We start from the raw sequence: 27413 nt of genomic DNA, 5'->3' as shown, positions 1-27413 counted from the left end.
TATAGCAGGCAGCTCTAGTTCCCTTTTGGAGTAAGTTAGCCCCTCTCTCTTCTTACTTTCCCCCGCAGGGACCAAAAGGGAAGGAAGATTGACCAGATCTTTCCAGTTTCTACTTAACACTGGTCTAAAATTCAGGGGAGTTGCACATGGCCTAACCACTGGTGAGCAGATGGTTATTCACACCAGGGAGCTTGCCCGGAAACACACTGCCCAGTACTCGTCTTCCTCAGTGGAAGCCCCATTTCTTCACTGGTATGTGTTTGGGAGACGAGTTCTCCCAGGGATGCCTTGGTTTCCCCAGAAGGAAGGAGGCGAGATTTTAGGAATTTTATGTGACCTATGGGCCACTTTAGTGTGTCAGCTCTTCCCTGTGCTGCTCAGACTTATGTTCATTCCAGTGGGTTGAGCACAATTTTTTTTCTTCTGTTTTGACCTCTACAGGAGTTGCTTTGCCCAGCCTCTGCAGTTTGGATTCTGTTTTACTCCAGTATGTGATAAGACATAATTAGCTTTCTGTACTTCACCTCATGGCTGTAAACCTTTGTTCAAAGAATAGATTTGAAGCAGATTGCAGCTGATGGTAGAAATCGAGTGTCTAGGAACCTGGTGGCCTGTTACTGAAAACAGTTGAGTGGACCTAGCCTTGCCTGGCTGCTCCAGAGGGGCTTCCTCAGCCCCAGAACTCTTGAAAACAGCAAAGGAGGGTTGATTCATTCATGGTTTCCCTCAGCAACAACGCCTTGTGTCTTGCCTCCCCCCTCCTGCCCTGTCTCAACCCCAACCACACATACCTGTGGTTTTATTTTGAGGAAGTGTCAGAAAGTTACCATTGAAAGTAAGCTATGATACAATACCCATTTGTAAAGGTGTTTCCTCCGGATTTCTTTCTCAAGAGGCAAGAGTAGATGGTTGATGGGAATTTTGTAGTATCAACATCATGAGTGGTCTCAAGGCTGCTCGTCTGAAGCCTGCAGTGCTTCAAATTCTATAAAGCATAATGACTTATCAAAACCATGCCCTTGGTAGTACCTGGAGGATCTGATGAGTGTTCCACTCATTTCAGTTAAAAACGGGTAGACCCACCCAGAGGTAGCAGAGGAACAGAAGGGCCACCTCCTAGATTGTGAAAAGGTCTATTCATCCTCTGCAATTTAGACTAAAAATGTCCTACCCCATATGATGAACAGCCTCGATCTAGGGAGAATCCTTGATAAAAGCAAGTGCAGGTTTCCAAAAGGGCAGGGTTAGAGCAGGTGTATGCTGTACGGTCATAAAGCCATAGCAGGTGTTGGCTTTGTTGGCCTTCAAGAGATGAGCTTCAGTCTCGCAGGTGGCATTTTTAGCCTGGTTCTTGCAAGATGGAATAACCAGCCACTTCACACATTTGTAAGCCAACTGTCCGCAAGAGACCTGCCCCGTCAGTCCAGACGTGTGTCTGCTCTCCTGTATCCCTTTAGAATTGGCAAAGGTACTGAGCCATTGGCAAGTCCCAGCCTGACTTCATCAAACTGCCAGGTGACTTTCCTGCACTCTGTCTCAGGGCTGAGGGGTACAGAAATGATCTCGCAGCCCTGGTGACTGGATCCAGAGACATGGTTTACTCATTACTGGAATTAGTTTCAAGTTCAAACATCACAAAGCTACTTGTGGTTGCAGCTTGCTGCTGGATTTAGCCTTGGTGGTTGGTTGATATTCAAATAACCACAAGACACATCTGGACCCACTCAGCAAGGAAGAGCGGAGGTGGAACAGACACAGGCCAGGCCCTGGGGCCTCCCTGGTGACCTTGGCTTTGGAGCAGACTGGCTTGTAGTCACCATTCATTAGATGTTTGCCTGGGGCCCAGTTAGTGTCAGGAGCTCTGCCAGATGCTGCAGCGCAGTGAGACACACAGCCCTGCCCTGCCCCGCCCCCAGGACTCCCAGGCTCCTGTTTATGATCTTGCTGTCTTCAGCCCAACCTGGTCTGGGAAAACCTCCATCTTACCCCCTTTAGGGCCTTCCCTCTGCTCCATGCCCAGGCAGAGCAAAGGCTAAGCTCTCCCAGCTGCAGACAAGTGCACCCCACACTTCCATGTACCTCTTCACCTACAGTTCTCACAGAGAACACAAGCCTGCCGTGTGGGGTCCTGAGCCTTGTGCAGGTGGTCTCAGCAATCTGGAATGCCTGTTCTTGTGGGATGCAGTGACCCCAGAAATAGAAACACTTGTTAGTGCCATTTTACAGGTGAAAAAAACAGGCTTCATGCTTGAGTTAACTTGCCAAGAAGCACACAACTAGTGGAGTCACGGTTCCAAGCAGGTTCATGAGTGTAGGGCCACCATGCCCATAGCCAGTGGCCAGTGCATGCATGTACTCCCATGTCCCTGGGCCAAGGGATGAAGGAATTCCCACAGTGCGTGGATCCCAGGGGTGTGACGCGGGTGTGTCCTGAGCCTGTATCTCGAGTGTAGGCACCTGGTTCCCTTCTGATGAGACTTCAAGGTCCATCCCTGACCAAGCCATAGCCCATTCCTGGTCTGATTTTGCTGAGAAAGAAAGACTCAGTGTCCATTGGGAAACAGATTGTGAGTGGCCTACATTTCTACACAGAGACCCTGCTTGCTGTTAGAGCCTCAGCCCCACACAGCCAGTGTCACCACCAAGTGGCTCCTCTGGCTACCAGTCAGCAGTGACTCAGGGACCATATTTACTCTAGGCTCCAGGTAAGAACTGGTCCTGTGGGTTGTCCCAGGAGGCTTTCATCACAGGGCCTGGTATGGGAATCCAAGCTGTGTTTGCTTGAGAAGTGGCAGGAGGGCTTTAAGTTAGACTTGGGGAAGAACTGTTGCAGAGTGAGGGCTGATTTGTTCCAATCCTGAGAAGCCCTAAAGACCCTCTTCTGTGACCTGACAGAAGGTCACAGAGGGCAATACTTGGCCTTCAGGCTCTGATGCCAAACCCCCCTCCACACAGCCTGTCTCCATGGTCCAGCCTTGAGGATTTCCTGGTTGAGGAATTGACTAGCCCAGCCAAACTGGGTAAGGCCTGAGGCTGGAGAAAATGGCAAAAAGTGAAGATTCTTGAGGCCAGGCTGGGAAGCCCTGCCTCCCCTCCACTCCGGCCTGATGTGAACATGTCCTTCTTTTAGGGTGTTCATTCAGGCTGGCTCCTCCCTTATGAACCCCTCAATCATCGTTCATTCACATATTCAAGAATAAGGCAGGGAAGCCCTGCCTTATTGCTGACTCCCTGTGTTCAAGTTCCAGCTCTTTGCTTACCAGTTGTGACAACCTATTTACCTCTCTATGCCTCAGTTTCCCCATGTGCAAAGTGGGGAAATTGTACCTACCTGAGAGCCTCTGTTGTGAGGATAAGATGTGGTTATAGATAGCGCTCCTGACTAAGGGTAGGGCCTCCTCTAGCACTCAGTGGGAAAGCGGAGGGATTCTGGGGGCTCAGTGTTGATCTCATACCAGATGATATATAACTAGATATCTGCTTTATTATAAGCAAAAGTTTATAATGATTAAATTGTACATTTTCTTGCAATTTTCTATTATTTCACAATTTAAAAGTTTTAAAAGTTTAAAGTTTGTATTTTGTGCCCCCCAATCTTATATTTATTCATTACCTTCTTCATTTTCGTTCTTTTTAATCATTTGAACACTCACTTGTTTCATCTGTGCATTAAAGTAAATCCTATCATTCTGACAAGACTATGAGCCCGCTGACGGAGGTCACTAAGGTAAAACATGAATTCCTGTCACTTCATGCTTTGGGCATGTCTTCTCTGCTGAGTGCCATGTGAGGAGCAAGGCAAGCCATGGGGAGGCCACAGGAGGGAAGTGGAAAGGTAGCAGCTGATGGCCTGGGGCTGCTGTGGCTAGAGTGCATAGGACAGGGAAGCCTGGCCAGGCAGTTATGCAAGAGTGGAAAGACCGGAAAGACCACTGGGAGGAAGGGGAGGAAGTGCTGAGGGTCATAGACCCTGCACCCATGAGGAGGTCCTGCTTGCAGCAAGCCCTGCTGGCTGACTTCCTCTACCCTTCCCCTCACCATGCCCAAGTGAGCAATGCTGTGAGTCTGGCGTCTGTGCAGGGACCTCAAGGCAACATCGTGGGACAGAGAAGACCAGAGACAAACTGAGTGTCCATCATGGAGGGGACATTAACCGAATAATTAAGACAGCTGCTCAGCAGTAAGCCAAGTGTCCTGTGCTGCCAGGGGCTACCCTCCTGACATGAAGTTAAGTGAGGACAGTCATTCATTATATGACCCCACTCAATCCATTCTTTGTTTTCAACTTTTTATTAAAGTAAAACATACGGAATAGAGCCATCCACAAGCCTGCTGGGCTATGTTAATTTTCAGAAAGTGAGCACACTTGTGGAACAAATGTTATCAAGAAAAGGTCTATCACCTGCCACCTCCTGCTCCCCTCTAGACACTACTGAAACCCCGTCCCCGACCCAGGTCATCTGGCTTCCAACACCATAGACTGGTCTGGGCAGTTTTGAGCTTGGTATACGTCTTATGTAAGTGTGCTTTGCACCTGCCTTCTCTCTCCCACCACATTGTGTCTGGAAGTTTCATCCATGTGTGTGGGATTTCCTTTTCACTGCTGAGTCGTGTGTCCTTCTGTGTAGGAAAATCCTAGGTATGTAAATGAAAATGACCAGAGAAAGAACTTGCAAGGCTGGTCATACCCAAGGCTGGTGACTTTCAGGGTGGGGAAGGAGGACAGCAGTGACCGGAGGGGACCTGCCGCACAAATCTTTCTGAGCTGGGTGTCAGTCCTTGCCCACAATAGTCCAAGGGGACCATGACTCTGAGTGCTTTCAGTGCCAACTGCCTTTGCCATGTCTCTCAACCTTGCAATCTGCCAATCTGGGCCACTAACTAGTCCTGCCCACCTGAGCCTGCAGTCAAAACTGTCTGGATTTGAGCCACTTGCTATGTGACCTTGGACCAGTTCTATAACCTCTGAGCCTCCCAGACCACATCTACCTGACTCTAGAGCCCCAGGCTTTAGTGAGACAGGCCCCAACCTCTCTTCAGGCTCCCCTCCTCACCTCTCCCTACCAAATCCCTTTCTGGGCAGAGATGGTAATCCCATTTCACTCAGGAGGAAATTGAGTGAGCTCTGAGTGTCCATTCTTTGAGCAAAATTTAAATTAAGGTCAGAATGTCTATTCCAGCTGCCACTGGCACTCAGCCAGGCTCACACACTAGAGATACACCTAAGGCTTGCACACACTCCCATGGAGGTATTCATTCACTCAGTGAAAGATGCAGTTACTATGCAAATATTTGTGGAGGGCCCACTGGGCGCCAATGTAGGCCAAGTCCTTGCTCTAATGGGGCTCACACTGTAGTAAGGAGAGACATTGTAAAAATAAAATACAATAGGTAATATGCCAGTTGTGATAAGTGCTTTGAATAAAGACAGAAAAGAAGCATGGCGGAAACATGAAGTTCTGATATTTTATATGTAGTTATCATGGAAAGTCTCTCGGAGGAGGTGCCATTTGAGTAGAAACCTGGAGAAAGTGAGGGAGGGAGTGACAGATCTGGAGAAGATGGTCCCGATGGAGCCTGACAGGGAAGGCGCTGAGGTGGGGGCAGTTTTGTGTTCCAGGAGCAGCAGAGAGGCCAGTGGTGGTGGGCTGGGGGCAGAGGGAACCAGGAGGAGTTGGGCAGCAGATGGGCACCCTCCAACCCGTGGGGCCTTGCAGGCCACAGGGAGGACAAAGACAAGCATGTCCTCGCACACATGTGTGCGTGTGGCCAGCCACGTCGCCACCATGGGCGCCTGGGGAGTCCCATAAACTGAAAGAAGGAAGCCCTTTCTGCGTCCCGCTCCAGCTCCCTCCTGCGCCTAGCCCAGCTGCGACAGCAGCGACTTCCTCTTTCTAGCCCATTTAAGGCCCAGCTGGGAGCGCACAGAGTAGTGAGGCCACACGCAGCACCAGCATCGCCATGGGAGATACCTTCATCCGCCACATCGCCCTCCTGGGCTTCGAGAAGCGCTTTGTCCCCAGCCAGCACTATGTGAGTAGTGGGGATTGTGGGCAAATGGCTCCCGGTCTCTGGGCCTCAGTCTGCTGATCTGGGCCCTCAGTGGACATGGGCCCCTTAAAAACACGCCGCTCCCTTGCCCCAGCCAGGAGTCCTTTGTGCCCTTCCCAGCAGTCAGCCAGCGCTCACATCCACGGTGTGTTCCTATGGGCAGCCCTCCCTGACCATCCCCATTCTTAGGGACTGATCTGGAGGGCTGGTGGCTGGCTTTCTGTCCTCCCAGCTGCCTGTGGAATTGGTTTCCTCAGAGTCGTATTTCTGCCAGTAGAGTGACACCACCATAGGAGAAGGAGGGAAAAATATCCCCACTCCCCACTCTTGCCCCTGGGGTGGGGAAGTGTCCGCCCAGACATGACCACCCCACTATAGGTTCCCCAAGCTCAGAAGAAGTCCAGGGAAGGTCCAGATATATTCTCTTTCTCTTTCTCTTTCTCTTTCTCTCCCTCCCTCCCTCCCTTCTTCCCTCCCTCTCTCCCTCCCTCTCCTTCCCTCCCTCCTTCCCTCTTTCTCTTTCTCCCTCCCCATTTCCTTCCTTCTCTGCATATAAATTTTCTGAAACACTTCAGAGTAAGTTGGAGACATTATGTTTCTTAACCTCCAAATACTCAAAATCAAAGACATTCTCTTACATAACCACAGTGCAAATGTGTCAAAATCAGGAAATTAACATTGTTACGACACTGTTATCCAGCCCACAGACTTTATTCAGATTTCACTCATTGTCCTATTTGTCCTCTGTAGTAAGAATTTTTAGGTCCAGGATCCAATCCAAGATCACCTGCTACATTTCAGTTGTCATGTCTCTTCAGCCTTCTTTCATCTGGATCAGTCTTAATGAGCCTTTCTGTGTCCTTCTCAAATTTGACATTTTGAAGAGATGGGGCCAGTTATTTTGTAGAAGGTCCTTTGATTTGAGTTCATCTGATACTTAATTAGATGCAGGTTATGCATAGGTGACAGGAATACACCAGAAGTGAGCTGTGTTCTTCTCATTGATCATATCAGGTGGCAGACAGTTGCAACTTGTTCTCATGTTGGTGATGCTAAGTTGATCGTCATGTCCTGGACATGTCTTCCAAGTTTCCCTACTGTAAAGTTACTATTTTCCCCTTTGAAATTAACAACTAACTGGTGGGGAGATTATTTGAAGCTATGCAAGCATTCTGTTTTTATAGTACATTGATGGCTCTTGCCTGAATCAAATTACTGTAATGATTGCCAAATAGTGATTTTTAAACTCTGTCATTCCTTCTGCATTTTTAGTTAATATTTTATTGTAAGGGTCTTTTCTCCTCTCTATTTATTTATTTACTTCTGTCAGCATGGATTTTGATTCATTCAATGGGTTATATAATCCATTACTATCATTACTTATTTTGATGCTCAGATTGTCCCAGATTTGGCCAGTGGGAGCTCCTTCAAGCTCTAATGTATTCATTTCAGTTATTGTATTCTTCATTCCTGACTGGTTCATTTTCATGGTTTCTATCTCTTTGTTATCTCACTGAGTTCATCTATTCTCCTCTTTAGTTCATTGAGCATCTTTAGAACCCGTGTTTTGAACTCTTTATTTTATAGATTGCTTGTCTCTATTTCATTTAGGTTTCTTTTCTGGGGTTTTGTCCTGATCTTTTGTTTGAGACGTATTTTTCTGTTTGCTCGTTTTGGCTGTTTCTCTGTTTCTTTCTATGAATTAGGTGAAAGAGCAACCTCTCCCAGTCTTGAAGGAGTGGCCTTGTGTAGCAGCTACCCCTTTGTAGAATGCAAATGCTGTCTTTGGCAGGCCAGCTAGAGCTGGAGTATTTGTGGGATGAAGGGAGTTCCAGGGTCAAGCTTTATTGGGGCCTGGAGCTGTAGCTGGAATGGTCATAGGCCAGGGGAAGTCCCTAGGGGCAAGCTGTGCTGGGACTGCCTTGGCAGGCCAATTGGAGCTGTAACAGGCCAGTTGGAGCAGGCTCAGGCTTCAGGTAGTCCCAGGGGCAAGCTGAACCAGGGCCTGGAGCTGAAGCCTATGTGGTCTGCAGGAAGTCCTGGGGACAAGCCACACCTAGGTGGGAACTGTAGCTAGGGCATGTGCGAAGCTGAAGGAAGTCCTGGGGCAAGCAGTGGAGCTGCTTTGGGTGGGGCGGGGGGGGGGGGGCTCACTGGAATGGCTTTGGCCTATGATGAGTTCTTGGATCAAGCTCTTCCCTTTGTCATCAAGGGGGAGGGAGAAGGCCACAAATGGTGCTAGTCTGATGCCTGCAACTCTGGGGAGAGTTCCCGCACCTCCCCTCCAGCTTGGCAAATACTGTAGGGTTAGTAAATGAATTTCCTTCCTGTATAGCATAGGTATCTTTTAAACCAGCGGTCCCCAACCATTTTGGCATCAGGGACTGGTGGTGCTCCTATGAGAATCTAATGCCTGATGATCTGAGATAGAGCTGAGGCGGCGATGGGGAGCGGATGCAAATACAGATGAAGCTTCGCTTGCTCACCTGTCGCTCACCTCCTGCTGTGCTGCCTGGTTCGTAACAGGCCCAGACCAATACTTGGGGATCCCTGCTTTAAACCAGTTTTTTTCTGCTGTGCCCCAGGGCAGACATGTCTACTTGGGCCCTTCCGGGACCCTCCTGCCTGCAAGGAGGGGGGGTGGGGTGGGGTGCCCTCAGCGCCATCTCTCTAAATTTCCTACCAGTTTCTTCTGTGTGGTCACTCTTGTTTGTTGTGCAAAAGCTGTTCAGTCAGCCCTCGGTTCTTCTTCAGGGGGAACTGCTCTGTCTGTAGGTGTAAATTTGTTGTGTTCGTGGGAGGAGGTGAGTTCAGTGTCTTCCTACACCACCATCTTGGACCAGAAAGCTCCTCCTTGTGGATTTTATTTCAGAAGCTCCTCCTTGTGGATTTTATTTTTAAATATGTAAAATATTCACATGTGATCAGATATCAAAACTTCATAAAAATATACTCAAAGACTCATTCTGGTTCATGTTGTCTGTATTTCTCTTCGCAAAATTAAGTGCATACATATATGAATATTTTCTTATTATTCTGTCCTAACTACACACAGATAACAAACAAGGAGACATAGTATATGTACTTTTTTTCATTTTCCTATAATATCCGAGAGTTCTCTCCAAATTAATTCATTGAGTCTCTAATTTTTTTGCATCTTTATAATTTTCCATTGTGTGATTATGCCATTGTTTCTCCAAACAACCATTTAGATAGTTTTTTACTAATTTGCAATCACCTAATCATCCTGCATTTATATTATTATGAGTAAAGTTGAACATCTCTTTACATGTTTAAGGGTTACATATATACATGTGTGTGCCATGAAACATCCGATGCCTTTTGCTCATCTTTCTATCAGAGTTTTTGTCTTCTTTCCTTCAAATTAAAAAAAAAAAATTTATATTAGGAACATTAATCATTTATGTATTGTATTGTATATTCTATTTTCTGTTTATTGTTTGTACTTTGGCTTTACTTATGATTTTATATGCAAAAGTATGGAAAATTTTTGATGTATTTGAAACAGGCATCTTTTCTTTCTTGCGTTCAGGTTTTGAGTCAGATAGAACATCTTCCCATATATCCATGTTTCCTTCTTGTGTTACCAACCAAGGTTGGTGGGTCCTTTGTCAGTCACATACAGAGAGGCTGGATTCTGGAGCGACAGGTTTATCGCAGAGAAAAGTAGGTTTTGTTCCTGAGGCAGCTGGATGAGGAGAGAGGGAGAAACCCCAAATTTGTCTCCCCAAATAAAAATCTGAAGCAAATTTAAAGAGCAAGGTGAGGAGGGGCTATGCATACTAATTAATTAATTCTAGATAGTCTTGGAACTAAGCCATCTAAGGTCAGCAATGTGAAAGAGAGCAGGACAGAACAAAGTAATTTCAATCTGGCAGATTTTGACTGGTCAGTAGTCCTATATGTGTTCATGTTTAATCAATAAGGGTTCTTCCTTATCGATGGAACTCCGCTTCTTAAAGTGTTCCGATGGCAAACAGCGGCACCTCTGTTACTTGAGTTCCAAGAACTTTGGATCCATTATGCTCTTGACGTCAGCTTAGGGTCATTTGGCTGCTAACTGTACCTGCTCAAGCCTCTGGGACTAGTTTGATGTGTCTAGGTCTGCTGGTCTCTGGAGTACTATGAAGAAGCCTGGTGTTAACTACTGAAAATCGCTAAAAAAGAGGAAATAAAACTATTATGGTCTGGTTTCAGTGTTAGGTCCCTCGGGGGCCACCTGGATTTCAGTGTGAGGACCAGTTTCACTTGCACTTATATGGTTTCAATTTTTTCATTTAGATCTCTGATTCATTTGGAGTTTATTGTACTGTGTGGTGTGAGAAACTAATCCAATTTTACCTTTTCGTAAAAGGCTAGTTAGTTGTCCCAACACCAATTTTTAAACAATCCACCTTTACTTCTGTGATTTGAAATGCCATTTTTATCATATCCTAAATTTACGTAAATACTTGATCTATTTCTAGATTTTCTATTTTGTACCACGGTTTTTTCCTTTATAGTATGATGCTGCTGTTTTTTAAAGTTATTGTGATAAAATATACATAATAAAATTTATCAACCATTTTTAAGTGTAAGTTCGGTGGAATTAAGTATATTCACATTGTTGTGCAACCATCGCCACCATCCATCTCTAGAACTTTTTCACTCATCACAGACTGAAACTCTGTACCCATTAAACACTAACTAACTTCCTATCCCTCCACCCCAGTCCCTGGCACCCACCGTTCCACTTTCTGTCTCTATGAATTTGGCTGTTTGGGGTATCTCATATTTATGGAATCATATCATGTTTGTTTGTGTGTGTGTGTCTGCCTTATTTCACTTAGCATAATGTTTTCAAGGTTAATCCATGTTGTAGTGTCTATCAGAATTTCCTTCCTTTTGAAGGCTGAATATATCCTATTGTATGTATGTACCATATTTTGTTTATTTACTCATCTGTCAAAGGACACTTGGGTTGCTTCCACCTTTTATCTATTGTGAATAATGCTGCTATGAACGTGGGTGTACAAATATCTCTTCAAGACCCTACTTTCAAATCTTTTGGATATATAACCAGAAATGGAATTGCTGGATTATATGGTATATGTTTAATTTTTTTGAAGAACTGCCATGCTGTTTTTCACAGCACCGCCCCATTTTACATATCTAACAGCAAAGCACAAGGGTTCCAATTTCTCCATATCCTTGCCAGCACTTGTTTTTTTCTTCCTGTTTTCCATATTTTTAAATAGCAGCTCTCCTAACTGGTGTGAAGCACACTGTTTTAATTATAAAGGTTTTATAGTCTGTTTTAATATATGACAGGGATAGTCTCTCACATACCTCTTCCTTTTTAGCTATTATTTTGCCCCCAGGCTTATTTATTTACATCTCTATATGGTTGTTTTCATGCATAAATGACAGAGTCTAGTTGTTAGGACAGAGACTGGAGAGCCTGCAGAGCCTGAAGTATTTACTATGTGGCTCTTTACAGAGAAGTTTGTTGAGTCCCCTTGTCTGAGATCTGAATTAGAATGCTCATATCTAATCGTGAACATTAGAGTCACTTGTAGTTTATCCTGAAAGCTGCCTGAAGTTCATCATACTCGTCTTCCTTTTAAACGGCTTTATTGACATAATTTATACACCAAATAGGTCACCCATTTAAAGTGAAAGAGGATTTTTTTTTGGTATATTTACCAAGTTGTCCAACTATCACCATAATCTAGTTTTTAGAACATTTTTATCATCACCAAAGAAACCTTGTATTCTTTGGTAGCTATTCTTTTTATTCCCCCAAGATTTTATTCTGAAAATTTTCAAACGCAGTTACAGCTAAGTGGAAATTATTTTACAAACAAAACAAAAATAACCCCCACCCCAAACCAGCCACTCATACACCCACTACCTAGGCAATACCATTTACATTTTCTTATATTTGCTTAATCACTTATCCATCCACCCATCCATCATCTGTCTTATTTTCAGTGCATTTTAAAGCAAAGGGCAAAAATCAGTATTCTTTGCCTTAAATACTTCGGCATACGTATCACTAGAGTTTAGTATTGTTTATAGTTTTTTTTTCTGTTTTGATATAAAACTAACATAAAATAAAATCCATCAATCTTAGAGATATATTTGCTGAGTTTATGATGGTGCATGTCCCTATGTAACCCAAACCCTCATCAAGACAGAGAATATTACCATCACTCCAGAACATTCCCTCATGCCCCAGTCATTCCTTTCTTGTCCTCCAGAGATAACCACTGTTCTGATGTTTTTCTGTCTTAAATTAGTTGCACTTGCTGTGGAAAGTCCTGGATATAGACTCATACACTGTGTGGCCTTTGGTGTTTGACTTTTTTCTTCCTTTTTCTTAAATTAATTAAAATCAATCAATCAATTAATTAATTAATCGATTAATTAATTTATGGTGACATTGGTTAATGAAATCCAATAAGTTTCAGCTGTACACTTTAACAGTAAGGCATATATATATATTTACAGTGTGCGTACACCTTCCATAGTTAGATTTCTTTCTCTCACCACATATTTGACCCCCTTTACACCGTCTACCTCCCCTCACTCTTCTCCCTCTTATCCTCTGGTATCCACTAGTCTACAGTCCATGCCCATGAGTCTCTGTTTGTTTGTCCTGTTCATTTGTTGCTTTTAGGTTTATATCCCACATATAAGTGATATCATGTGATTTTCAAATTTTCCTGTCTGGGTTTTCGCTTAGCATGATTAACTCGAGATCCATCCATGTTGCCACAAATGGCAGTATTTCATCTCTTCTTATGGCTGAGTAATAATTCTATTGTACATATGTACCACAGTTTCTTTATCCAGTCATCTATTGTAGGACACTTCGGTTGCTTCCATGTCCTGACTACTGTGAATAATGCTGCTATGAACATTGGTGTGCAAATATCTTTTCGGATATGAGTTTTCAAGTCTTTGCATTAAATATAATTGCTGGATCATATGATAGATCACTTCTTAGTTTTTTGAGGACCCTCCTTACTGTTTTCCGTAGTGGCTATACCAATTTGCAGTCCCACCAGCAGTGTGTGAAGGTCCCTTTTTCTCCACATCCTCTCCAACATTTGTTATTATTTGTTCTGTTGATTATAGCTTTTCTAACAGGTGTGAGAGATGTTTGACTTTTTTCACTAATGCTTTTGAGATTAATCCAGGTTGTTGCATACATCAGCAATTTGTTTCTTTTTGTGGCTGAGTAGTATTCTAGCTATTTCGTAGGTTTATTTTTCTTTACTGATTTTTTAAAATAATGGCTTTATTGAGATATAATTCCCATATAATATAGTTCACCTGCGTAGGTGTACAAGTCAGTGGTTTTTAGTACATTCTCAGAGTTGCGCAATCATCACCACAATCAATTTTAGTAGATTTTCATCACCCCAAAGGAAACCCTGTACCCACTGCAGTTATTTCTCATTTCCCACCCCCCTCTACACCCCTCTGTTCCTGGCAACCACTAATCTACTTTCTGTCACTACAGACTTGTCTATTCTGGACATTTAATGTAAATGGAACCATACAATACCTTATTGAGTTCTTGTATTGTTTGAGTTCGGCTCTTTCTATATCTTATGTCCTGAAACTCATACTAGCCCTAGCGTGAGGTCCTACTTTTATCTCCAATTGACAGATGAGGAATTAGAGTTAGTAAGAGAGAAGCCGATTATCTTGCCCTGGGTCCTGAAGCTGGAGAGTGACAGCTCTGGGGTCCATGAAGTTGGCGCCCTTCCTATGGCCCAGGTTGCCCCCGAAAGCACTCTCCCCCAACTTCCAGTCCTCCAGACTTCCACCGGGGGTGGGGTGCTGCCCAGTGCATGGCAAGGCCCTGTTGGAAGCTGAACGAGGTCCTCTCACCCTGGCTGCCCCCCAGGTGTACATGTTCCTAGTGAAGTGGCAGGACCTGTCTGAGAAGGTGGTCTACCGGCGGTTCACCGAGATCTATGAGTTCCACGTGAGTGCTCAGTGGGAAGGGTTCAGGGAGGGGACGCCACACCCAGTCTCAGCTCTGCCTTTTGGGGAGGAGATTGCCCCAGGTGCTGACTGGGAGCTGAAGAACCCAGAGGCTCCCCACCACCAGCCCACAGTTAAGGGGGCATGTTTCTAACTTTAAAAACATTTTACTTAAAGTATTTTTATTGTGGTAAAATATACCTAACATAAATTTACCATTTTAACAATTTTAAGTGTTCAACTCAGTGGCATTAAGTATATTCACAGCGTAGTGTGATGATCACCATCATCCATCTGTAAAATATTTTCATCTTCCTACACAGAAACTGTATCCATTCAGGATGAACCCAAGGGGGCACTCTTCAGGCATGTGCTTGCTCTATCCCTGCAGCGGGCAACCTGGCCAGTGTCACCATCATGGTTGTCATCCCAGGAGCTTAGACTTTTGCTCAGGGTCTCTGGCCTGATGAGGATTGCTGGTGGATCAGAAGGAGGGTTGACAATCATGACATCCAAGAAACCGGGTCCTCTTCTTTATGGGTGCCTGCTGTTACCAAGTTTTACATGAGCAAATCCCATAGGCTCTAAACTCCATAGGATCCTCACATCAGTGACTGCTGGATGGAATTGAGGGTGGTCATTTGTGGGGTTATAGTGTGCAGAGCTTGGCTGCTGGTTCCTGGTCTGAGATAGGGTAAAGTGGATGGAGGTCCACAGAAGCCAGATGGGTCTCCCAAGAACCCACTCTACACATAGGGCCCTTCCTAACTGGGGAGGGAGTCCTGGACTGTGTGGGTTCCTCTTATGTGAGAAATGAAAGTGAAATACATTAAATGCGAAGAAGGCTATAACCAGCCCTGTACCCCTAGCACTTGGCATCACAACTGATGTCACTGGGCTGTTTGCTACAAGGCTTTTTTAAGATAAGGGAAATAAAGCATTATAAAAGAAGTGGAAGGCTCTCTTTATCCCATACCCCATCCCAGCTCCTACCCTGGGTGACTGCGTGCACGCGCGCGCGCACACACACACACACACACACACACACACACAGCCCAAGAGCAATATGCAGTAGTGTTGAACATGCATTTCCTGTAGTCTATATAAAAGCTGTCAGTGTGCCACTGGCTTCCTTCTCTATCTGGGTGCTGGACTGAGGACAGACAAGGGTGGAAGGGGATGTTGTGAAATCCAGGCCTGGTGGAAGCTCGGCCCAGGGTGGTAGCAGTGTGGGTAGTGAGAAGGGTCAGATTCTCTGGGTAGATACTGGGAGTAGAATCGAAAGGATTTGCTGGTAGCTTGGATGTGAGGCGGGAAAGAAAGAGGAATCAAGGATGCCACCAGAACTTTCTGCCCGAGTGACTAGAAGGGTATTTAGGTCATTTCCATTTTGTGCTTTTACAGTGTTGTAATAAGAAATATTCCTTAATATCTTCTTTTCTGTGCAGAAAACCTTAAAGGAAATGTTTCCTATTGAGGCTGGGGACATCAACCCAGAGAACAGGATCATTCCCCACCTGCCAGGTGAGGGGCTCAGTCACCTGGGCTGGGTTACTTGTCCTGGCTCCCCACACCTGCCCTCTAAGCTGCCCCCTTCACCCCCTACTCCCGCTTAGACTTGATCTTGAGAATGTGCTCACCGCTTCTTTGGTGCCCCTTCTGGTCTGGTTAGCACCACGGTGGTTTGATGGGCAGCGGGTAGCTGAGAGCCGCCAGGGCACACTCACTGAATACTACAACGCACTCATGGGCCTGCCTGTTAAGATCTCCCGCTGCCCACAACTCCTGGACTTCTTCAAGGTGCGCCCCGACGACCTCAAGCTCCCCACGGACAGCCAGTGAGTGGCCTCCTTGTCCCGTTCCCAGGCAGGTGGGAGACGAAATGAGGTGGTGAACCCCACCCTGGAGGCGGGCGGGACTTTCCCCATGTTACAGATGAGGAGACCGAAGCTCGGGCGGGGAAGCAACTTGCCTAAAGTCACACAGCTGGAAAGAGAAGGAGGCATGGTTCCAACTCTGGTCCATGTTATCTGGAGCCAACCAGCATCATTTCCAAGTCTCCATCTGGACCCCTTTGAGTGTCATGGAGCCGGGGGAGGTACTCTGGGCCAGAGGCTTGAAAACCTTCTGAAAGCAGTTTCTCTACGTGTGATGGGGGCGAGGGCCAAATGTAGTCCTGGGCACAGTGGAGAGTGATTACAGAAGGTGAAGTGAGAGCCCAGAGGAATGTGGCAGTGGCCTCTGTTAATTGCTGAGCAAGTCTCAGGCCCCTGGCTCCCTTTTGTCACCTCATTCTCTGCTTGCCTTTGCCCTAGGGTCTCCTGTCCTCAGGGCCCTGTGTGGAAGGCATCTGAGAGGCTGAATGAGATTCCAGGGGAACAGGCTGAAGGTCCCTCCCTCTGTCCCTCTCTGGTCACTGACCAGAAGACAGGACGGCCATAGACAGACAGGATTGCTCCAGCCAGTGCTTATTAGCCCCTGAATGCACTCCTGGTGCAGGGAAGGACAGCTCCTACCAGCCCCGTTGGTGAGAGAGCCCACTTCCTATGGGCTCTGGTCCAGGGAGCCAGCCCAGGAGCTGCCAGGAGCCTTTCCCAGACCCAGCGCATTGCTCTAGCCAGCTGGGGAACGAGGCCCTTGCTCTCTTCAACAGCTGGCACCTTCTCCTTGGGGTCTGCCGAAGGCTTAGGTCCCTCCTTGGGCTGGCCAAGCAGCTGCCCTGTCCTTCCCAATGCCCTTTCCTTGCCAGTCCAGTCACTACCTTCTCTCTGTATTGGCCCTCATTTCCACATTCCTTTTCCTTGTGGGAAATTCTTCTGTAGGTCCACCGGGAGTGTTCCATTCCCCTGTGGGAAGCCGAGTGTCTAACCCAGACTGTTCTCTCCTGCAGGGTGAAAAAGCCAGAGACATACCTGGTGCCTAAAGATGGCAAGAGTAATGTTGCAGGTGAGAGGCCCAGGGGCAGCCCGTGCAGGTCACCCTAAGGAGACTGTTGTTATGATCAGGGACCTGAGTGTGGGGTGTGCAGGGAAAAGGGCAGGAGGTGAGAGCAGCCAAGAAGAGTGTTGGTGGCCACACTAAAGAGTTGAGATCTTTGAGGGTCACTGGACAGCAGAGAGCTCCTTGGAAAGGAAGGTGCTTCCCCTGCCTCTGTGGCTGCAGAACTCAGCACAGACCCTGGGGGATATTGTGGCTGAATGAACAGGTTTAGGGGCAAAGGCGACCTTCATGGGTGCCATAGGGGCATGACAGTATTTAATCTTTATTGCATGATAATTGTTCATAATACTACCTAACATTTATCTAGCACTTACTCTGTGCCAGACATTATTTTAAATGTTGTCCGTGTATTAACTCATGTAATCATCTTTATTACAATATGAAATAGGTACTGTAGTGCTATGATCCTCATTTTACAGCTGGATACATTGAGGCTTGATTTAATTTGAGATTCTCACCAAAGGTCACACAGCTACTAAATGTGGAGCAGGCTTTCCACCAGTCAGTGGGATGCCCGGGCGAGTACTCTGGGCCACTCAAAGTGTGGTCCAGGGACCAGCAGTATCTTACTTAGCCAGCTTGGGCTTCCATAACAAAGTATCACAGACTGGGGGACTTAAACAAGACATTTATTTCTCACAGTTCTGGAGGCTGGAAGTCTGAGATCAAGGTGTGAGCAGGGTTGGTTCCTGCTGAGGTCTCTCCTCTTGACTTGCAGATGGCGGCCTTCTCTCTGTGTCCTCACGTGGCCTTTCCTCTGTGCACACACATCCCTTGTGTTTCTTCTTCTTATAAGAACACCAGTCCTATTGGATCAGGGCCCCACCTTTATGACCTTGTTTAACCTTAATTGCTTCCTTAAAGGCTCTGTTTCCAAATACAGTCAGATTCTAAGGTACTGGGGTTTAGGGCTTCAGTGTATGAATTCTGGGGGGGTAGGGACAGATACAATTCAGCCCATAATAAGCAGCAGCAGCAGCATTGCCAGGAGGTTCACTGGAAATGCAGACTCTCAGACCACACTAATGGAATCAGAACCTTGTTTTAGCATGACCCCTGGGGGATTCATGTGCAGGCCTGCTTGCTAACCTCATCGAATGAAAAAGAGAATGTGCTTAAATTGTGTGACTACCATCTGGGACACACTAGGTGCTCACTAAATGAAGGCTTGCAAAGATTAACTTGTTTTTGTTGCTTTCCAGCTTGCAAGGCGTGTCCACCTGTGACTTGCCTGGAGCTGGGTGGGGTTGGGATGCCAGTGCCAGTTGTGGGAGAGCCAGGAAGAGGCGGCCTACCCCTGCAGTGTGTCCACTCACTCTGCCCTCCCTCTGCCCAGACATCACAGGCCCCATCATCCTGCAAACCTACCGGGCCATCGCTGACTATGAGAAGAGCTCAGGCTCTGAGATGGCTCTGGCCATGGGTGACGTGGTGGACGTCGTGGAGAAGAGCGAGAGTGGTCAGCCTCCTGCCCTGCCTGAACCGCCCTCCCCTGTTGCCTGGGCTAATGGACACAGCCCCCACCAAGGCTCTGCCTCTCAGGCAGCCTCGGGCCTCCTCCCCACCTGGCCCATTTGGGCCTTGACTGTCCTCCCCACATTGTGGATCACCCTCTTTCTGAGCGTGTACCCTGTGGCTGTGGGTGTCTGCACGTATTGTGTACCTCGCTGTGCACCTCTGGGGATCGCATTCAGGTGGGGCGGGCGAATTCCTCATCACATGTGTGAAGTGGGTTCTGAGCTGCGATTCTGTGATTGTGTGTGTGTGGGTGTGTGTGACTTTGATGTGGAGTATGGTGAAGGTGATATTTCTGAATCCGAGTGTTGGATGTTGGTGGGTCTGTGTCTGAGTGTCCTCACCACCTGATGGCTGAGGGAGGCTGCCAGGCCAGACCTGACTTACCACCCTATGCCCCTGACACAGGTTGGTGGTTCTGCCAAATGAAGACAAAGCGTGGCTGGGTCCCGGCATCCTACTTGGAGCCTTTGGACAGTCCTGACGAGGCAGAGGACCCAGAACCCAACTATGCAGGTGCCCTCTGACCTCCATGGCAGTAGGGGTATGGGAGGAAGGAGCGGGAAGGGCCTGGGGATATTGAAAAGCCACAAGTGACTACTTTGGGGTCAAACATGTCGAAGGCTGGGCAGAGGGGGAGTCAGGGTTAAGACCCACAGTCTGGCTTGGTTTTGGTAGGAGGCGATGCTCTTGGTCAAAGCAGGGAATCAGGAGGTGGAATAGAGGTGGCAGTTGGCTGGGGCCAGGTCCAGTGGGAAGCTGAATAATGAGCAGACCTGAGGCTCAGGAAGGAGGGCTGCCTGGAGGAGGTGGCATTTTCACAGATTAGAAGGCGTGGATGGGGCTCTTGTGGAGTTTGAAAAAAATAAGGTTACCCATAATTTAAAATTGAGATTTCATAATTTTATATGGATTTTTGGTTCCTCTTTAAAAACTGGAAAAGGTGTGTACACTGGGCCCGAAGCCCCCTATGCCAACAGTTGGCTGGAGTCGAGTGGCTAAGGTGCCATGTAGATGGGTGCTCCACCCCCATACTTCCCATCCGACTTCTCCTCTACTTAGGTGCCTGACAAGGCCTCAGCAGTCATGGGAGTTCCTGGCCCCTGGTGTGAATGGTGGTGGTTGAGAGTGGGCAAATTGCCCTGAGTCGAGTGGGTAGAGGGCAGAACTCCAGGGTGCCCCACAAGTTGCTGGAAGGAGCCTGCAGAAAGAGACCAAAAAGGACCAGCTGGAGGAAGCCCCAGGCCCAGAGAGGACAGGAGAGGTGGCGAACCTCATGCTAGGCAGATCCTCATACCTTGCCCCTTCCCCCGCTGTGGACCAGGAGAGCCCTACGTCACCATCAGAGCCTACGCTGCTGTAATGGACGATGAAGTATCTCTGCAGCAGGGCGAAACCATAGAGGTCATTCATAAGCTCCTGGACGGCTGGTGGGTCATCAGGTAGGAGAGCACACCCTCCCTTCACTATGCCTGCCCTGAGAGTCAGCCCTGGCCTGTGGCAGGGCTGTTTGGGCTCAGTGCTGATGTCCACTTGGTTGTGTGACACTGCGTAAGCCTCTGGCCCTCTTTGGGCTCAGCTTCCATTATGGTAGCAGATGAATGATAATCCCACCCTATCTCTCAGATCCAGTGTCCTTGTCAGAGTGGGTACATTTTTCCTTTGTGACTTGAAAACAAGACATTTATTTCTCACAGTTCTGGAGGCTGGAAGTCTGAGATCAAGGTGTGAGCAGGGTGGGTTCCTGCTGAGGTCTCTCCTCTTGACTTGCAGATGGCGGCCTTCTCTCTGTGTCCTCACGTGGCCTTTCCTCTGTGCACACACATCCCTTGTGTTTCTTCTTCTTATAAGAACACCAGTCCTATTGGATCAGGGCCCCACCTTTATGACCTTGTTTAACCTTAATTGCTTCCTTAAAGGCTCTGTTTCCAAATACAGTCAGATTCTAAGGTACTGGGGGTTAGGGCTTCAGTGTATGAATTCTGGGGGGTAGGGACAGATACAATTCAGCCCATAATAAGCAGCAGCAGCAGCATTGCCAGGAGGTTCACTGGAAATGCAGACTCTCAGACCACACTAATGGAATCAGAACCTTGTTTTAGCATGACCCCTGGGGGATTCATGTGCAGGCCTGCTTGCTAACCTCATCGAATGAAAAAGAGAATGTGCTTAAATTGTGTGACTACCATCTGGGACACACTAGGTGCTCACTAAATGAAGGCTTGCAAAGATTAACTTGTTTTTGTTGCTTTCCAGCTTGCAAGGCGTGTCCACCTGTGACTTGCCTGGAGCTGGGTGGGGTTGGGATGCCAGTGCCAGTTGTGGGAGAGCCAGGAAGAGGCGGCCTACCCCTGCAGTGTGTCCACTCACTCTGCCCTCCCTCTGCCCAGACATCACAGGCCCCATCATCCTGCAAACCTACCGGGCCATCGCTGACTATGAGAAGAGCTCAGGCTCTGAGATGGCTCTGGCCATGGGTGACGTGGTGGACGTCGTGGAGAAGAGCGAGAGTGGTCAGCCTCCTGCCCTGCCTGAACCGCCCTCCCCTGTTGCCTGGGCTAATGGACACAGCCCCCACCAAGGCTCTGCCTCTCAGGCAGCCTCGGGCCTCCTCCCCACCTGGCCCATTTGGGCCTTGACTGTCCTCCCCACATTGTGGATCACCCTCTTTCTGAGCGTGTACCCTGTGGCTGTGGGTGTCTGCACGTATTGTGTACCTCGCTGTGCACCTCTGGGGATCGCATTCAGGTGGGGCGGGCGAATTCCTCATCACATGTGTGAAGTGGGTTCTGAGCTGCGATTCTGTGATTGTGTGTGTGTGGGTGTGTGTGACTTTGATGTGGAGTATGGTGAAGGTGATATTTCTGAATCCGAGTGTTGGATGTTGGTGGGTCTGTGTCTGAGTGTCCTCACCACCTGATGGCTGAGGGAGGCTGCCAGGCCAGACCTGACTTACCACCCTATGCCCCTGACACAGGTTGGTGGTTCTGCCAAATGAAGACAAAGCGTGGCTGGGTCCCGGCATCCTACTTGGAGCCTTTGGACAGTCCTGACGAGGCAGAGGACCCAGAACCCAACTATGCAGGTGCCCTCTGACCTCCATGGCAGTAGGGGTATGGGAGGAAGGAGCGGGAAGGGCCTGGGGATATTGAAAAGCCACAAGTGACTACTTTGGGGTCAAACATGTCGAAGGCTGGGCAGAGGGGGAGTCAGGGTTAAGACCCACAGTCTGGCTTGGTTTTGGTAGGAGGCGATGCTCTTGGTCAAAGCAGGGAATCAGGAGGTGGAATAGAGGTGGCAGTTGGCTGGGGCCAGGTCCAGTGGGAAGCTGAATAATGAGCAGACCTGAGGCTCAGGAAGGAGGGCTGCCTGGAGGAGGTGGCATTTTCACAGATTAGAAGGCGTGGATGGGGCTCTTGTGGAGTTTGAAAAAAATAAGGTTACCCATAATTTAAAATTGAGATTTCATAATTTTATATGGATTTTTGGTTCCTCTTTAAAAACTGGAAAAGGTGTGTACACTGGGCCCGAAGCCCCCTATGCCAACAGTTGGCTGGAGTCGAGTGGCTAAGGTGCCATGTAGATGGGTGCTCCACCCCCATACTTCCCATCCGACTTCTCCTCTACTTAGGTGCCTGACAAGGCCTCAGCAGTCATGGGAGTTCCTGGCCCCTGGTGTGAATGGTGGTGGTTGAGAGTGGGCAAATTGCCCTGAGTCGAGTGGGTAGAGGGCAGAACTCCAGGGTGCCCCACAAGTTGCTGGAAGGAGCCTGCAGAAAGAGACCAAAAAGGACCAGCTGGAGGAAGCCCCAGGCCCAGAGAGGACAGGAGAGGTGGCGAACCTCATGCTAGGCAGATCCTCATACCTTGCCCCTTCCCCCGCCGTGGACCAGGAGAGCCCTACGTCACCATCAGAGCCTACGCTGCTGTAATGGACGATGAAGTATCTCTGCAGCAGGGCGAAACCATAGAGGTCATTCATAAGCTCCTGGACGGCTGGTGGGTCATCAGGTAGGAGAGCACACCCTCCCTTCACTATGCCTGCCCTGAGAGTCAGCCCTGGCCTGTGGCAGGGCTGTTTGGGCTCAGTGCTGATGTCCACTTGGTTGTGTGACACTGCGTAAGCCTCTGGCCCTCTTTGGGCTCAGCTTCCATTATGGTAGCAGATGAATGATAATCCCACCCTATCTCTCAGATCCAGTGTCCTTGTCAGAGTGGGTACATTTTTCCTTTGTGACTTGAGGTCACTTCCCCTGACTGGTCCATCTATTATTCCTTCTTCAGCAACACAACAAATTGCTGTATTAATCATTATGCTTGATAACTGGTAGAACAGATTTGTCATCCCTTTTCCTTTTACATCTTTCATTGCAATTCCCTTGTTATTCCTCCAAATGAATGCAGGAATACTGATCTCCCCTTCCCCACCAGTTCTGGGGAAAGCAGAATCCCCGGGGCTTGTAGAGCCATTTCCCTAGAGCCACTGGGCCTTCCCAGGTCCTTGCACATGCTTTCAGAGTCTTGGGTCACAGGGCCGGTCCATGATCCCAGTGAACTTGTGGCCACAACACTCATCCTCAGCATGGCCCTGGTTTGGAGGCTTTGAGACAGGGTTTCTCAACCTATTAGACCCACACTCAGTTAACCCCCTTCATGCACCCCTGGGAATCTGCTTGTGATGCTCCCACTGGGCAAGAAGAATCAGTTTTACTGAGTGAAGTGTGTATTAGTCAACATTTTTTTCACTCCCGAATGTAATAGTGAGAATGAAAAAAATCTTTTCAACAAATGGTGCTGGAACAACATCATCATCATCAACAACAACAACAACAACAACAACAACAACAGAGCTAGACACCTACCTCACACCATACACATTTGGGATGATGGATCACAGGTTTTACCAAGCACAAAAACCCAAACTGAAAAGCTTTTGGAAAAAAGCTTTTCCTAGGAGAAGTTGGTGATGTGGAGTTGGGCAAGCAAGTTTCTTAGAACACACAAGGCGATCACCATATAAAGAAATACTAACAAATATAGTATTGCAGATATTTTACAGCAAATCTCCCTGGGGAGATTTGGATCTGCAAATTTCCTCCCCCTTCCAATGTCACAGCTGGGAAGGCCTGTGTTGCACAGATGAGGAAACTGAGGCCCAGAAGGACAGGGTCTGGTGTTGGCCAGTACAGGTGTCTGCAACATCCCAGCTGCCTTGACCCCAATTGTTTAGCGGGAACCCTGATATCCCCACTGCCGGGGCTTCTGTCTCTGTTGCAGGAAAGAAGATGTCACCGGCTACTTTCCATCTATGTACCTACAGAAGGCAGGGCAGGACATAACCCAGGCTCAATGCCAGATCAAGAAGCGAGGGGCGCCGCCCCGCAGGTGAGCGAATCCCTGGAGCTGGGGCACTGGGCGGGGCTGGGGAGGGTGTAGCTGCGTTCCTTCGGTCGGTCCTGGATTGGCAGGGTTAGAACAGGTGAGACAGGGCAAGAGCTCCGAGCCTGGAGAGGGAGGAGGCACCTTCACTGGGTCAAGAGCCCGGACATGCCCCTCCTCCGACCTTGCACCGTGGGGCTGACACCGAGGCGTTGGAAAGCAAGAGTGTAAGGTGGAGAAGGCGCCGATGACCTGAGTCCTTGGGGATGGTCCGTGAGGCAGTCCAGAGGGCTTCCAGGAGGAGGCCGCCTGAAGGCTGGCGAGGGGCGTGGGAAATGGGCCTTGACTCTGCGGCGCGGCAGGGGTCCGCGTCAAAGGGCAGTCGCCTCTGGCCGTGCCAGACCTCCCCTTCCCCGCTTCCCTCTGCCCGTCCCTACTTCCTTGGTCCAGCCGTTGGACCCCAGGGGTGGCCCTACGAGTCCCCGTGGGCAGGGACGTGAGCGCGCGGACGCCGGGGCGATGACCAATGCCCCCACTCCGCTGGGCCCAGGTCGTCCATCCGCAACGCGCACAGCATCCACCAGCGATCGCGGAAGCGCCTCAGCCAGGACGCCTATCGGCGCAACAGCGTCCGCTATTTGCAACAGCGCCGCCGTCAAGCGCGGCTCGGGCCGCAGAACGCAGGGAGCCCGCGGAGTGAGTGTCCGACGGAGCCAGGGGGCGGGGCGGGGCGGGGCCTGAGGGCGGGGCCAGGCGCTTCCGGACCGCAGAGCTCTGCGTTGTCCGCCCGGGCTTAGGGGAGGGGCGGGTCCGGAGGGTAATGAGAGACGGGGCCGGGGGCGGGGCCTCTCACTTGACCGCGCTGTCTGCTAGTAGAGGAGCAGCCGCTGACCGAGCGCCCGAAGCCGCAGCCGGCGGTTCCCCCGCGGCCCAGCGCCGACCTCATCCTGCACCGCTGCAGCGAAAGCACCAAGCGGAAGCTGGCGTCAGCTGTCTGATCCGGGACACCGCCCCCAGATGGCGCCTTGGCTCTTCCGCCCCCTCCGCCAGAATCCCTGTCTATGTGTATAGAGCCCCCGCCTCTACATCACCTAGCTTTCGGCCACACTCAGTAAACGTTGCTTGGAATGGACAGAGGCTTTGCAGAGACGCTGGGGGTGCTGGGCCCCGCCCTTAGGTGTATTTCTAGAATTAGGACTGATTGCTGTGAGCTCTTCTGGGGAGAAGTTGCAATGGCTGAGGTCAGGTTGCATACTGCCCTGTCCTTGGTCAAATTTGCACAAGATCAAATTTGCGCAAGGCCAGTTGCAAGATGAACTACCGGCCCCCGCTGGCCATTTGGACAGAAACTGCCTGTTTGAACTCTGGCCCCACAGCAGAACAGGGTGGACACAGTGCATGGTCAGGGGGGTAAGCACGGTGCGTGACCTTGTGTAGGAGGCTGTGCCAGAAAGCAAATATTCAATGATGAACAGATCCTCACTACTTACTCTAGTATGACTGCCAGCCCATGGCCTCAAAGGCTTTGCTGGTGAGTCTTTCCTAAAATGCAAAGACAGTAAGGTGCAAACTGGAGCTGTGAATACTGCAAAAGATGCAGCTTGTCACAAAGGCCATGGGTGGCATGGACAGCTGCTTCTGGCTAGGCAAAGCTGGTTTCCTTAGAGATGAGAGAAAATCTGCAAGGGGACAGATGCTTCTCAAGAGAATAATTGGCCATCAAACGATTCAGAGAGACCTTGAGAAAACCACTTGGGCCCCTAACTTTTTGCTTTTTGCAGATCCGTTTGCTAAAGTCTGGCATCAAGAGCTGTCATAGGAAGCTGTGAAAAAATTAACCACAGGCAACCCCAACCTCTTTGCTTGTTCAGTTGCAGTTGTAACTTAAATAATTAAATACGGCATAGGATAAAATACTTATTTTCATAATTTTTAGTTTTTTTTTTAAAGATAAAGTCCTGATCAAACATTTTCCTTATGTTTTTCTGTATCTCTGATCCCCCGGAGGTGATCTTGTGCTGGTCCCATGACAGCGTGCTGGTGTGTGTGGAGGCTCCGGTAGTGGGTATTCCTGAGGTCAGTAGGGCACTCCAGATGGGCCTCTGCCATGCACAGAGAAGCAGACAAGAACGGGTGGTTGTACCCTGCAGGCACCTGGGTCTGAGTTAGGCCTGCACTGTCTGTGCAGCCAGTTTTCTTGAGTCTAGGCATAGTGCTGGGCTCTTTACATTGTCTCTAGCTCTGAGAACAACTCTTGTCAGGTAGGTATTTTATGAATGAGAAAACCAAGACTCAGAAAATGTAGGTGATTTGTTTAAGGTAATAGGGCAAGTAGGTGGCCGAGCTGGGAGGTAGATCCAGGCTTTTTTTTTTTTTTTCTGATTCCAAAGCCCTTCTGAACCCACTCCATTATCCTGACACCACAGAGCTCATGATCTGTGCGTTAGTCCTGGTGGGTGGTGCGCTGGCTGAGGGATGCTGAGAGTGGGGAGTGTAATGTGGCCTGGCTTCCAGAGCCCTCTCTAGTCCCCACTTCTGGGTCCTGTCCTGGAGGAGTAACCAGCTCTTTCCTCTGCCCACTCCGGATGGAAAGACAGGACTTTGGAGCAGATGCAGTACACCCTCTGCCCTGGGAACTTACAGGGACCCACCAAATCCAGCCCCCATCTCTGTGATCACAGCACTCGTAAGTGCTCCCATTTGTAGCACTGCATCACCATGGCTACTGAAACCACCCCACTAATTCAGTCATTTCCCCCAGTCTTGGCTTAGTCACATGAGTGACAGTGCTGGTCAAGCCACCCTGGTCCCAACACACATTGCAGGGTAAAGAAAGAATCTAGGGGCCTTAGGAGTTGGTTCAAATCATCCTATTAATGCCCCCATCAACAGAAGGTAGTCCAGGCCAAACTCTGCTGTCCCTTCCCTATCGCCAATGGGCCAACCACCAGAAAGCCACACACATGACAGACTATGAGCTGAGGCTGTACAACAGACACCTGGTAGGTTTCCACATCAGGCACAGTGGCCACTTAGAAAAGGAAGAATGTGGACTTTAGAGTCACATGGACCTGGGTTTGAATCCTGAAGATTCCTCTACTGGCTGTGTGGCCTAGGGCAGGCCACTCAACCACTCTGAGCCTCGGTTGCCTGTAAAATGAGGATACAGATCTTTTCCTGTCAGCCACGCTGGGATGTTTGAAGATTATGTGAGATCCCAAATCCAAGAGAGCTGGGAGTCCCGGGCAAGTCTGACTGATGCAGCACCCCACCTCTGATATTCTGGGTACACATCTGTTCAGGTGCACCGGGAGCTGGTCCCTCTGACCCCCATTGTAAACCAGTTCATCCTGGATCCCTCCACAAGGAAGTGAGCCTCTGAGCTAACGAGACCCAGCTGTACCTGCAGTCAACCTCCCAATGACAGGAACGGCTGGAGTTGGGGTATTTCCCCTGTGTCTGAGGAC

The 27413-nt window shown here is 48.7% G+C and overlaps 1 protein-coding gene across 2 annotated transcripts; it reads left to right on the top strand.

Annotated features, from left to right (window-relative positions):
* The first annotated feature begins 5919 nt into the window (after window positions 1–5919).
* NCF1 (neutrophil cytosolic factor 1) lies at window positions 5920–25853 on the top strand. 2 transcript variants are annotated; one of them, XM_011371506.2, is made up of 11 exons: window positions 5920–6033; window positions 13973–14053; window positions 15501–15576; window positions 15725–15890; window positions 16943–16998; window positions 18389–18511; window positions 18976–19083; window positions 19892–20009; window positions 23845–23952; window positions 24497–24642; window positions 24823–25853. In XM_011371506.2, the coding sequence occupies exons 1-11, from the start codon at window positions 5962–5964 to the stop codon at window positions 24942–24944; spliced, it is 1176 nt and encodes a 391-aa protein (XP_011369808.1). In that variant the 5' UTR covers window positions 5920–5961; the 3' UTR covers window positions 24945–25853. The 2 variants fall into 2 exon arrangements, with proteins under 2 accessions (XP_011369808.1, XP_011369807.1); XM_011371505.2 differs by having other exon boundaries at window positions 24820–25853.
* Window positions 25854–27413: the final 1560 nt, after the last annotated feature.

Source organism: Pteropus vampyrus, unplaced genomic scaffold, assembly GCF_000151845.1.
Source record: "Pteropus vampyrus isolate Shadow unplaced genomic scaffold, Pvam_2.0 Scaffold193, whole genome shotgun sequence".
NCBI classification, from domain to species: domain Eukaryota; kingdom Metazoa; phylum Chordata; class Mammalia; order Chiroptera; family Pteropodidae; genus Pteropus; species Pteropus vampyrus.
The sequence above is the reverse complement of the archived record's forward strand: the minus strand, read 5'-3'. Positions and strand labels throughout refer to the sequence as shown.